Source organism: Vulpes vulpes, chromosome 14 (assembly GCF_048418805.1).
Source record: "Vulpes vulpes isolate BD-2025 chromosome 14, VulVul3, whole genome shotgun sequence".
Taxonomy (NCBI): Eukaryota; Metazoa; Chordata; class Mammalia; order Carnivora; family Canidae; genus Vulpes; species Vulpes vulpes.
Window position 1 is genome coordinate 63,603,242 of NC_132793.1, and position 13,817 is coordinate 63,617,058.

Below are 13,817 nucleotides of genomic sequence, written 5' to 3' on the forward strand. Positions count from 1 at the left end.
GCCAGATACTGGTTATAGGACTTTATAAAGGTACCTAACCACGCAGCCATTAAAAGTTTTCATGGATAATAGTGGGGGGGGGGGAATCTATTTGTAATAATTGCTGTTTTCTCAAGTTTCTGCCTTGTGCTTCGACCTGGATTGCATTATGGTTTATACAAAAAGGGGGGGGGGGAGTAAAGCACAGGACTTTCATATATATTATATATTTCTGTTTACCATTTTAAAATAAAAACAATTTTCCCAACAAGCAGCGGCGTATTATTATTGCTCAGAAGTTCATTTATTCGTGTACAGAGGTTAATAAAAGCCGAAATTTAAAAGGAATGATGGGACAGCACTCATCAATATTTTAACCCGTATAGCTCCTTTTATTACTATTACTGTTGCTGTAAGGTCACATCCTAACTTCACCTGCTTGCTTACTATTTGGCTTGTACCGTTCACAAAGCTAACATTTTTTTAAGGTGTTTGTTTTTAGTATCTAAAATACCCTTAGCTACAAGGGAATTTGAATCCATTGTTATCATTTTATAAAATACCTTTTAGTAATACTGTAAACAAATGTGTTTTCCAAAAGGAGTCTGATGTATTTATTACATGTAATCCAGAAATACCCTGTTTACATATATTTTATAGCTTTTCCTTCTTTAAAACCTGTAACTCCTTTGAGAGAGTTTGGGTGACAAAAATATGTTTAATTGCATTATCAAGGCTAATATGTTCAATTTTTCCACATGTTTCTCTGGATTATCTGGAGTCTCGATCCAAACACGTGTGTGTCTCCTGTTACACCATAGTTTATAACTGTAAACTGACAGGTTCCTATGATCCTGATTCATTTAAGAAAGATTACTATTACAGAAAGTCTAAAAATTTCTCAAAAACTTTCCCCATGCCTCTAAAGGGAAAAATGCCTTTAAATAAATGTGAGACATTCTCATCTTTGAAATATGGGTGGCAAAAAAAAAAAAAAGGATAATGGTGGTTATTTTATTATTACTTATTAGGGGCTGTAATAATATAAAATAAAAGACTCCAGGAGGTACTCCCTTTCAAAAATTGAATACTTTCCTTCCTTCCTTCCTTGTATAGAGTGACTGAGTGGGAGTCTCTTGAATTGTTCGTCTTCCTTTTATCTAATATTCTATTAATCTCCAAAAAGATCAGTTTGAGTCTGGGAAAGGGTTTTTAATCAACACTTCACAGAGCTTAAAGCTACCCTACCTAAAGCGTCAGCTTTGTTAGGCGGTTTTAGATTTAAAGCATTGCAACTGTCATGCACTGTACTAAAAGTAAAGAATGTACACCAAGTGGAAGATGTTGAAAAGAGGGAAATAGCACAAAGTCGATTAACGGAGATTCGAGAATAGAAGTAGCCATCAAAGCATTCCAGCGTTTATCTCGAAATCTATGTAGAGTTAAAAAAAAAAAAAAAGCAACAATGATAGTTTTAAACCTCACACTTAGGAGGGATGAATGTTGATTTAATTGATTCATTTGGATCAATGTTTTTAAAGTTTCACACCACTGATCTTTCATGTAGTGATGTCTTTAGCAGTCAGTGGTCTGACATGAGCCTTCTCAGATTTCATCAGTGGGACTCTCCATGACATCTAAAATTATGCAACAGCCTGTGCAGTGGTAACTTTGGAATTGGGAGACCTCGATGCCAAAGAGCATGGTTAGATTGAAGAACTCTTGTTAATTCTTAGCACAAAGGTTTTAGAGAGTGGTAATTGTAAATGAACCATAAAGGTTAAAGTCACCAAATATTATATATAGTGGGCTTTAATTGCTAGATAGGAGAAAGTCATCCTGAAAGTTTGACCATTAACTGGATACCATGCAGAGACCAGTTATTTTCCTTCTAATGAAAAAAAAAAAAAAAAAAAAAAAACTTGAAATTTGACTTAATCCATGAGGCCTTCCAGGCAACTTTTCCCAGCCCTTTGCCCTGAGATTTGTGAAAAACTTTTCACTATATTCTTCGTATTGTTGGGTTGAGTTCTACTTGAAACAGACATGAAACATGTTTCTAGAAAGAAATCTAGGGAGGCCCTGCATCTTTCTTTCTAGATCATTCAGCTTTTCTTTCTTGGCTATTCCATAGGGTAATATGGGAGACTGTCATAGGTAAAATAATGTTGAACTGTACTTTGTAACCAGCCTGCAGTACCAATACAAAGAATCTGAAGTGAAAAGACAACCAACACCCCAAGAATGATATGTCTCTTTTTAAAGTTTACAATTTGAATAATGAACTTGGATAGAAACTTGGCAGGAAAACAAACCATGGCACCATCACATCACCAACCATTTTCACTTTTCTGTCCAATTTCAGAGTGCATGTGTTTGTGAGTATTTCACTAGATCAGTGACAGCTCTTTATTTGCATAATTATATGCTCTGGTCTGAAGAGAAAACTAACCCCCAAATTTCATGGGTCACCAAACTGCAACAATCAATGTTTTATCACGTATGCTAAGCAAAATCTAAGAAGCTATATGAAGTTTCTTGGGGAGTTTTTACTCCTCAGAAAATTAAAGAGTTTTCCTCTTCTGAATAGATTCAAAATCTTTCCAAGTTCTTTGTAACTGAATTCTGTTTGAAGGCAAAACTAGAGATTAACATGTAGATCTGGATCTTAGACTCACTAGCATTACTTCAAAGTGGCTTAAGAAGAGCAGCATTTTTGGAACACTAAACTTTTAAATTCTAAGTACTGCCCATGCTATAAGGAAAAAAATTATTGGTCTCATTATGATTAGTCAAAATGAAGCCTGAATTAACTACAATTGACTATAAAGTTGATTTCCTTCTTTGAGATAACTCAGGGTTTTTTTTAAAAGACCTAATAGAAAAATATGTATATATGCATATGTGTGTACACACATGTACATGTGCATACCCATCCATGGGGCATCCATATGCCCATCCCACCAGAAATAAACAATATATACAGCATGTGTATGTCTTTGCAGTGCCTGTGACATAGTAGGTACTCCATATATGTTGGTCATGAGGGTTGTCTGTAAACTTATTTTCTTCTAAATAAATTTTCATGTTCAAATTCTTCAAGGCACTGTCATAAATATTTTAAATGCCTCAAGTTCATTTGCATCTGTAAATTCTGTTTGTATATAATGTGTATTTGTGTGTAAGGTGGCTCTATTTCATTAAAGAAAAATTGATTTAAACTCTTGGTGTCTAGTTTGTAGGCAATCTGCCAGACTTGAAATACAATAGAGCATACAGACACATGCAGAGAGTGACTGTTTGTTATGGAGTTATTAAAATCCTGGAAAATATGTCTTTACCTAGGCACTTAAGGGATATACTAGGTGCATTATTTAATTCTACTGCAAAAGGACGTAGGCATGAATCTCACTTGAAAACCTATAATACATTACCCTTATATTTGAAGTGACCTGTTTGTAATGATATATTAACAGTTTCATTATTAGGCAATTCAACTGCCATCAAGAAAAATGTTAAGGGGAAAAAAAGAGACGTCCAGGGAAAAAGTTTAAGGATTGCATAGTTTTGAAGTATTTTATTCTATGAGAGATCTTTAGGTCAGGCATTAGAAATTTTCTAAAATATTCCTATTTTTTCAAGTGGGAAACTAACTTCTCCCAAGTTTTTAATCAGAGTTGAATTACAAATGAAAAAATTTTCTTTCTCTTTTAGTCTGAAAACTTAAACATCTGCTTATCAGAAACGCCATCCACAATCACCCCATCTCACCTTCTCACTGCCTTACCAAGGTGTTCACCTAGTTATACTGCTGCACCACCCCCATCATCTACCTCCCCAGAAATTGCTGTTTGGACTGGAGGTCTCGGATTCCTCTAGGTGAAAAATTCCTCAGAATTGAGTCTGTAAAGACAAATAAATAAAGTTTAGCATTTTTATCAAACAAAATGAGTTGGTAGGCAAATGAGTTAACGCTGCTGCCTAAGCAGTAAAGACTGAAGGGGAAAAAAGCAAGCGTAGAACCCTCCTAGATTACTGTTTAAAGATTTGTAGGTTGAAGACCTATATGTCTGTGAGTTAGATTAATTTGAATTTTCTTTTTTTAAGGTATAAACTCTTAAAAGGGAAATAAAAGACAATACCATATACCTAATTACTTTTTCCCCCTCTTTTTGACCTTTGTAGGAACCTTGCTGTGTAGGAGTTTCAGATGGGGCTCTCAGTTTTCTACTCTGCCTGGGACACAGAAAAATCTGTTATTTCCCACTGAATTCCACACATGAAGGGATTGACTCTGTAGCTGAAAGGCCTAGGCTATTTCTTTTTATCATTTTCATTCATTTTTGCTCAAGTACCACCTACTCCCACTGTGACTGAACAGGGTATTTCTGATCCAGTTCATCTTCATGTACCTCCAAAAAATTTTCCAAAGGTTTATTTTCTTCTTTGTTTTTTTAAACCTTAATTAAATAAATGGCTCTTTTTCCAATAAATGTTCACACCTTCTCTACCTACTTAGATCATCAGGATTTACCAACTGAAGAAATATTGATAGTTTATTGTGGTGGTTTTGTTTTTTGGTTTTTAGATGGTTTGTTGTTGTTTTTTATTTCTTTTCTTTGCCTTTGCCTCAGTAAATTACTTAATATCATCCCCTGGAATAACCAGCTCTAAAACCAGCTTTAAAAATAACCGGAGCACAGAGTGTCATGATTTGGCTTTCATACAGTTTTGAAAGAAAAACCATTAAAATTGCATTGATCTCACAAATATTGATCTAGTGCTTGATATCAAATATCAAATGAGATGCTGTCAGTTGCTGCTGATCATTGTGTCAGCTGTTTGAATTTTTGTCCTTTTCCTTCTTCATTGTCACATGGATTCAAGTTCCCGAGGCTAAGTAAGATTTTCATGATCAACACAATTCAGATAAATTTTTTTTCCTGCTTTTCATATTTCTGGTTTAACCAAGCATAGGTAATAATTTACCTGAAATTTTGTTACATAATTTCATATATGTATTTATAGATAGACCCTTTAAAAAAAAACGTGTCTTATACAAGTGTGTAATAGTTTATATATTTAAAGTTTTGTGTGTGTGTGTGTAATTTACAAAAGTGTGATTGACCTACTAGGCAGGTTATGTTTCCATTTAGTTCTTTATACCCATTTTGAAATAATTTCTATCTGCATCCTCCTTTCTTCCTGGCTACCTGTCTTTTAAGAGACCAAATTTCTTTTAAGAGCATGCAGTTGTTAGAGTGCCATTTTAGAACTTAGAATGAAAGCTTAGCCATTTCAAATTTACACACACACACACACACACACACACACACGCTACAATAGGTAAGTCGCTCTTGTTATTCTTGCTGACAAATATATAACTGCAGCATTTGGCCAGCGTAGAGTTAGGAGAATTATTTAAGTGAAATTGGATCTATATAGTTTTAATACTTTCTCAATAAATCCATGTTATCTAACAGGCTAAGTCATGCTCTGCTTCTATATCCTATCAAATCTGGAAATAGCCTAAGTGCCTTTGGATACGTGTGAAGTCTCAAGTCACCCTTTTTCTTCCCGCCTGCCTCTTTACTTTGTACAGAAAAAAAATTTTTTTGATGATTACATTACTTTAAAATATGGAACATTTTAAGGGGAAACCATCCCGTAATGACCAGCTAACGGGGCTGTCTGACTAACCAGTACAGACTGGGAGGTAGAGCGGAGCACTCCTAGAGTACTGTTTAAATTATACAGCCTCGTGCGTATTTTTCACATTCGCGGGAATTTAAAAAAAAAAAAAGAAAAAAGAAAAAAGAAAAAAAAAATCCCCTGCCGCAGGAGTGGCTGGACTGTCTTTCCCCTTTTTACACCTGATCTTGGTTTGGGTCCCGCGAAGGGCAGCGCCTCGTGCCCAGCACCATGGACAGCGCCCGGCGCCCCCTCCCCGCTCCCCTCCGCCAGAACCCCGAAGCCGCGGCCCTCGCCGGACTCCTCGCCCCGACCACTCCCTCGCCGTAGGGAACTGGCTCTTGAAACCTTAGCATCTGAGCCCAAAGCGACAATGAGTTTAAAAAGTACACAATTTGTGGGTGGAGAATCCCGCTTGCTCCACGCCCGTGCTAATCAGTGAGCGTGCCCCGGAGTTGACACACCAGTCCCCCTGCTCCCCGAATTTGCATCTACTTTAGGATGAAAGCAGCGCCACTCTCAGCCCTTTGGGTGGTGCAGGGTCATCTCACCCCCCACGACCATTCCCTGCCTCGCTGCACCACCTCCCTTCCAGGCTCCAGGTGAAGAGCAGCTGCCGCAGGAGCACCTTCTCCCCGGGCTGGTGATCTGTGCTCCAGGAGGCGCACATGCAGCCCTCGGGGCCCGCGGTCCCCACGGCTCAGCCGGGGCTGCTGCTGCCGGATGGGGGGTGGGGGGGCGCCCAGGTCCCGGGCGGTCGCCGTCCGGGGCGGGGGAGGGGGGGGCGGTGCACCGGGCCTTCGCCCGGGGCGCGCTAAGGAGCCTGACAGCAACGTGCCTGACTCCCTCCCGGCCACTACCGCTTCCCCCACTTGCAGACCTCACCTCCTACAGCTCCCAAGGTCCGCGTGTCTTCCTGTTTGGATTTTTATTTATTTATTAATTTTATTTATTTATTTATTTATTTATTTATTTATTTATTTATTTTACTGTCGCGTTAAAGCAAAGTACAAGAACTGGAGATCACTGCCTTGTGGCGTCTTTCTCACTGCACCGTCTCCCTAGCAACCCTGAAGTCACCACTCCTAAGACAAAACTAGAGTTTCCAAAGCTTTCAAATTGCACCTTGTTTGACTGAAACTCTCGCCTCACTTGTTGGGCTTTGAGTAAGATCCCTCCTCTCCCCCCTGGAACCCCAATCTTGTCATCTACTCCCTTGAACCGACTTTGAGGACGAAAATAATAAGGTTAGAGCAGGTGAGCCGGTCAGAAGCAAACTTGTACTAATTATTGATTGTGCCAATATACTTTCCAAACTAACTTCTTCCATAACTTTCCCAGAAAGGGCCAACAAAGAGAATTAAGGAGAGAACCCTTGTATTTTAAGTGTTTCTTTTCCTCCTGTAAAATAGCCTCGATAAACCGCTTTCAAAATTGCTTTTGTAGAGTATCACGGATTACCATGCATCTCAGGATAAAATTATTCTCTACTTGGCATGCCATTGCAGTGAAAAATTTCCTTGAATTCCTCACTACAGTAGCAATTTAGCTTCAAAACACTCTATTTTTCTATCCCTTAAAACATACAAACATTTTATTAAATATTTCACAGATTAACCATTTAGAGTGTTTTCTCACACACTGCTGCTTTCACAAAGTTTCCTCCCCCTCCCCTTTTTTAGTGTGCAGAATCACTGCTGAGTTCTCTCCAAAGAGAATTTTCCTTCATAGTTTGGTCATTCTTGCGGTCTCAAGAGTTGTTTTGCCCAAATACTCAGATAAGTCTCTGCTCCTAGAGAAACTCAGCCATGCTGAGAGCTATTTAAACTACTGATGCCACCCTGCTACGAAAACTGGGGAGAACGTGGGTGGACGGACGAAGTTTGCAGCTGAAGTGAGCAGGGTAGCAAAGGGGACCTGTTGAATAGTAGTGACCCGGAGACTCGCAGATTCCAGATCTGAACCCTCAGCTGAAATAATCTGCATAATGTTTGCATGTCTTTGGCTGGTATATTTTGGGGGAGCTCATTCCATAAACTGAGCTTCCATCTTCGGATAAATGAAATATTTCATTCTCACCTTCCTAAGGTTCAGGAGCAAGAAAAGAGAATCAGGTGCAGGGTAGGACATGGGGTTTTCCTTTGTTGGTGCGGGAAAGTTGTGGAGATTTGGGGTGGAATATGTAACACTGAAACTCCTGGGTGCCTACCATTTGTTCTCTCAATCTGGGTTTTGGGGAGTTTCTTTCCTTCACTGGGTATTTCCCTTACGAATTGGAGGATGGGATAACTAAGATCTCTATCAGGTATTTATTACTTTTAATATATATATATATATATATATATATTCTTGACACAGCTTCAGAATGACTTTTATGGGTTATTCTAAGTAAATTAGAAACCCTCATACTTGGGTGGATATTTCAGTACCTCATTGCCAGAGAAAAATGTAGAGGAAAAAAAAAAGCATAAGAAGCTCATTTTAAAAAGAAAGAAAGAAAGAAAAACCACTGTGATTAGGTCCCACTGAAAGGAGCTTCTTCAACGATGTTTGCTAACCACCTGTATGTGTTCGAAGAAACTTTATTTTACAGCACAGATAGCCATCCCCCCACTTTCACCCAAGCTTTTCCCTTAATTCCAATCCTACTCTTCTGTAGGAATGCTGCTGTCCTGTCAATTTTTTCCCTTTCAAAATCTTGTAAAATAAGTTTTCTTGTCTCCTGTCCATTTGTCAATGTCAAATATACACTGCCTATTTAGTTACAGAAAAGTGTGTATTTCATATGTTATAAAAGAACAGCCTTCTTTATTTGGTTTCTTGGAAATCAATAATCTCTTAAACACTTGCCAAGATCCCTTGGGGAAGGGAGAAATGTAAACAATAACTACCAAACTTCAACATGACAATATCGCTTAAAATCTGCAGGATGATCATTTGAATGCGGGGAGGTATTGGAGACTGACTTCGGACTCCCGCGATTACACAGGAAGGTACCCGAGGTGCCTGATGCCCTCTCCATCCCCTGCAATTTACCCAAGGAACTGGATACCTTAAAGAGTCGGGAGGTAGTTCTAAATTTTCTTACAAGACAGCTGAGTAGCCAGACTGGTCCTCAAATAATTTAGCCAGGAGGCCACTGGATGACCACAGGGAGGTTGCAAAAGGCAGTTCCCCCCAGTAAGAGAAACACCATGATTTAGTCTTTCCTGACATAATTAAGGGCTTTGATAACACTCCTTTATTTTGTCTCAGGCAGTGAAAAAAAAAAAAATCACCTACTCCTCTGGCGAATGAAACTTTCAAGAAACTTGAAAATAAATCGAGTTTAATTTCTGCTTTTTAAAGTGAGTTATGTATGCGAGGAAATGGAGCACGAAAACAGCTGAGCTCCACATTAGCTCTCCAGCATTTTAGCATTAGAAGGAAGACTACACCTCGTTTTCAACTTAGCCAACTTTTGAAATTACAGGTGTCCCCTGTAGATAATACCTGATTGGATTAAATTCCCAGGAGCTTCTAAATTAAGCTCTCAAGAAGATAAGAAAGTATATGAAATCTCTTGAGGAAATAGTTAGGAGGGATTTATAAGCATTTGAGGATCCGGTGATCCACTGGAAGCACAACTCACTCAAATTTGAATTTTCATGATCAACTTTCAACCCTGAGAAACAAGAGCCATTTGCTTAACTTAATCTGGAACATATGTTTGCAGCAGTAGCAGGTTTTTGGTGTGTGGCTGGGGCTGATCAAGTTGTAAATTTTCCGCTTTAGGTTTTCAGCGCCTGCTAGTTTCAGCCTAACACCTAGAGAGAGACTTTGCGGGGTTCTTCACCAAAGCAGCCAAGGTTTGATAAAAGGTTTCCAAACCACACAGCTCTGAGTGTTATTGATTTTCCCAAAGGTGGAACATTTCCCTACAAGTTAGTTCTCTAAATCCTAAAGGCAAGTAACAAGTTAAATTCTCTTTTGTTAAAGTGTTTGCAAGATGTCTGTATAGAGGTTGGGGTTTGGGTTTTTTTTTTTTTTCTCCTTCCATCTCCCTTCCTCACCTGCATCCTCATCTTTAAGGGACACACAATAGTGTGGGAGCGGTGGGTGCAGAGAAAGTGACATCTTCATTCGACAAAACAATATCCAATTCTTTCTGGCTCATCTTAATTTTTTTCCATCAGAAATTTAGAACTATTGATTTTCTGTCTCTTTGTGCTTCGGCACAAAGGAGTTTTAAAAGGTGTTTTGAATATCTGAGAAGAGTCACTAGTGTTTGAAATAAATATACATTAGGATCCATAAATCACCCTTCCTGTGAAACAAGCTCTGTGTAGGCTTTTAGGACCAATACCAAAACACATCTTCTGTGCGTATGAATTTCAGTATTTGGGTTTTAAACAAATTATGATACTTTTAAATCAATTAATGGTACACCACAAATGATAAATGAGAGCAATAAGTTCCCTAAGATCAGCCTAATTCATCTTGAAATGGGAATGGGTAGTCATGGTGAAGTGGGAGGTGGACCCTGGTGGTAAACCTCAAGGACTGCAAATATCCATCTGGACCTGCTGATTTATCTTCTTCCTGAAAACCTCAATCAGATTACTGGAGGAAAAGTTACTCAAGTGCTTTCTGAAATGCATCACAAAGAGTAATTGAGCCATAAATATGCCCTAAGTTCAGGTGCAGAGTTTCACTGAATTTTAGGATCGCCCCGAGTAAGGTGGGGAGCTGCCACCTGCGCTGCCGGCATCCGGGCGCGAGCGCGGGGTCAGACCCAGGGCGGGGGCAGCCCTGCGAGCCCCGGGCCCCGGGCTGGCTCGCCGATCACCCACGACTAGTTGAGAACAACGGTGCTGAGAAGCCGCTCGAAGTCTGAAGTGGAAGGTCCTGAGACACCGAGCGCCATCTAGCAAGCAAACTTAGAAGCAAAGTGCGCCGAGTCCAGCCCCGAGCGGAGACCAGGGAACCGGGGGGCCAAGAGGGGCCTGGGGGCGCCCGGGTCACCTGAGCGCCCCCCCTGCGGCGCCCACCCCTCGCCCCACCGGCCGGCCCGAGCCGACCTGACTCCGGAGGTGACACGGAGCCCTCTGCCTCCAGCTGAGGCTAAGGGGACAGCTGCTCACGGGGCTGCTTGGGGTCTCTAATTAGGACCAGCGGCCTTGGGGTCCCCCCGCCCCCCCAGACCCCCCCAGCCGGGGGTCTCCCTGCTGCTGCACCTTCCCTTCCAGCCGCGGACGGAGCAGCGCCTGCAGGGCTCACCTGGAGCTCACCTGGGGCTCACCTGGTGCTCACCTGGGGCTCCCAGGGCGCCCAGGCCCCCCCGCGCCCCGGAAAGCACGTCGCGGGGCAGGCCCAGCAGGACTGGGGGAGTCGTCCCGAGCTTGCGAGGCTGCCCGGCGCCTCCTGCCAGCCCGGCCGAGCCACCCCTGAGCCGCACAGGACACGGATTTGCTTAACAAGCCACGGAAGGTCATGGAAGCCGAACGCTGCCTCCTAAACATAAACAGTACAAGCTCAGTCCTCTCTGGGCACCCGGGTCCTTTGGCTGAAGAGAAGTCAAAGGTAGCTCGGATGCTGCCAAACACGCCTGTTAGTTTGTAGCTTGAGGGGAAAAACAGCACTTTTTCCAGTTTTTTTTTTTAAGGTTTAAATGATGTTACCCAATTATATGAATATTCTGCGGACCTGGGCTAGCAGAACAAAGCTCCTGAGATTGTGATGCGAAGAAAGTAAAGAATAAGGAATAAACCTACTGGTTTCTGTATAGGCAAGAGCAACATATTTCCCTTGGAAAGCAGTCGATCTGAATTCAAAAGACCAAGAAGGCTCCTCTCAATAATACGTCTGCTTCCTAAAGTACTTCTGTTGAGCCCTTCCAGAATTTTACTTTCAGATTGGGAGTGGAGGGACAGAAATCCAGCGCACATATATGCTAGCCTTAAACTATCCTAATTTCCTGCTATTGATGATTGCCTTTGTCATAACTCATTGATTCACACTGTTCTTAGAACACAGAGCCCAGCTTGGGTTTTCTATTGTTCTGTCCCCTGCCCCAACCCCACACATACAATTTTTCCCAGTGAAGTGTTTTGGGGAAAAAAAAACAAAACAAAACAAAACAAATAACCACCATCACCACCACCACCAACCAACCACAAAAGAAAGAAAGAACCCTTAGAAAATGATTAGCACAACATTCCAGTTGAGTTTTAAATGCTACTCCCCTCTCAGGTTTACTTCTCAATGAAAACAGGCATAACAGATATGCAATAACAGATCTCTTTATTTTTCCACTATGCCATATCCTGGGCGAAACAGCCACATTGAGAATAAAGGAACCATTTGATAAGAATATGTTCAATGTGCTCATTAAAATATCTCCACAGGTTAGAGTATTTACAGAAAAACACACACACACACACACACAAAAATCATAACCCCTCCTCCAACAAACCTAAGCCAATAAAGAGAGGATCTGAGAGCTTAATCGACAATTTCCAAAACATCTAAGACATTTCCACGAAACCTCCTTGCCTCCTGATGCCTGAAAACATATGTAAGGCTCTCAGGATGGCAAGTAGATACAGTTCACACACACTGCCTCGTCATCCTCTAGGAAGTTCAGAGAAGTTCCCAGGCCAGTCTTGCCTCAGCTCACAATAAAAATTTAACTTTTTTTTTTTTGGTGTCTTGTTAAATAGCACATTTCTCCCATCAAGGTCTTCTTAAACACTGAACCTTCTCCTAGACAGGGTACCCAGCTGTTTAATTTAACATTGATTTATTGCTTTTAAAAGTAAATTTACACACATGCCAGCAGCGCTCCGTTTTGTTTCCCCAGACTCTGAGATTTATTTTCTACTTAGCGCTTGTCTGACAAAACAATGTCCTTTAACTTTATTACACATCGATGAGGAAATCTGTCTTATTTTTGCTTGGATTTATTGCTGTGTTGCTTGTGGGGACTTTTGTGATCCAGAAAGGCTGAGGTCCAAAAATAAATAGAAAATTAAACAGAGTTGATCACAAAATGGTAGTCAAAACCTAGAATATGGCCCAGCGTATACCAACCTGCTGGGGGGTACGGGGAGCAGGAGGGTGAAGCTCCCTTCGTGAGGACAGTGACTCGGGAAGAAAACAAATTACTTTAATGGGCAGGTAGCATTTGAGAGTGAAGTAGCCAAATCTGAGTTCTGTAAAATCTCCAAGTTATTGGTTAAAATGTATTTGGAATTATGGGGCAGGGAGGTGCATCTGCAGGACTTCCCACCCAGGGCCGCCTTACCTCCGTGAAGAACTCCCAATTACCACAAGTTCGTGATGACTGAGCCCAAGGGAATTAGGATGGACTTTGAAGCAGCTTTTACGGTACACTTCATCTACATTTGGGTTTTCTTTAGTTCTCATTAAAAGGGCCACTTTCTTCTTTTCATTGATATACTGTCTTTGTGTCCTTCATTTCACACTCTTTTAAAAAGTTCTCTCATCAGATCAAGTGCAAAAAGGAGGGATGACATAATAACCATCATAATCATGATAACAACAACAAACAACTGGTACTGTGGGTTTAAATCTTTTTGAAAAGAAAGTTGTCTTCTCTCTAAGCCATGGCCCTTCGACAATTAAAAACAAAAATAGCCAGGGTTGAGAATGGACATAATAAAAGTGTTTCTAAGATCAAATTACAAATACAGGCAGGCTTTAAAAATCCATGGGTGAGAGAGATGAGTTGTCCTCTCCCAACCTGATTTTTCACAGAGGCATCTAATGATCACCTTAGAGGTGTCCAAAGAAGGGCACTATCTCTTTTCTGGTAAGAAGCAAAGACGTGACAGGTTTGGGTGCTGGGGCGAGGGAGGAGTTTGGAAGGTAGTCCCTGTCTTTCCCTCACAAACACACCGTCTTTAACCAAAAGACCTCTGCCCGGGAGCCTCACTCCCCTGCTGCCCCACCCCGTCTGGCCTGGGAGCCCCGACCCAGGTCACAACGTTTCAGCAAAATTATTTTTTTCTTCTCCAGCCCCAAAAGAGGCTTGAAAGTTAACAGATCGTTCCTTCTCCTGAAACCCATCAAGACCCGTCTTGCACACGCACTTCCCACCTAAAGACAGAAAGAAAGGGAAGGAAAAGGGAAAAGGGAAGAAAAAG

General features: G+C 41.1%; 1 protein-coding gene across 2 annotated transcripts in view; it reads left to right on the forward strand.

Annotated features, from left to right (window-relative positions):
* Positions 1 to 4,749, forward strand: part of ARB2A (ARB2 cotranscriptional regulator A) — a 413,243-nt gene extending 408,494 nt beyond the window's left edge. For both annotated transcript variants that reach the window (XM_072736791.1, XM_072736785.1), the window contains one exon: positions 4,165 to 4,749. In XM_072736791.1, the coding sequence (XP_072592892.1) occupies positions 4,165 to 4,262 (98 nt within the window). In that variant the 3' untranslated portion in view covers positions 4,263 to 4,749. The remainder of the gene's footprint in view (positions 1 to 4,164) is intronic.
* The last annotated feature ends 9,068 nt before the right edge of the window (positions 4,750 to 13,817 follow it).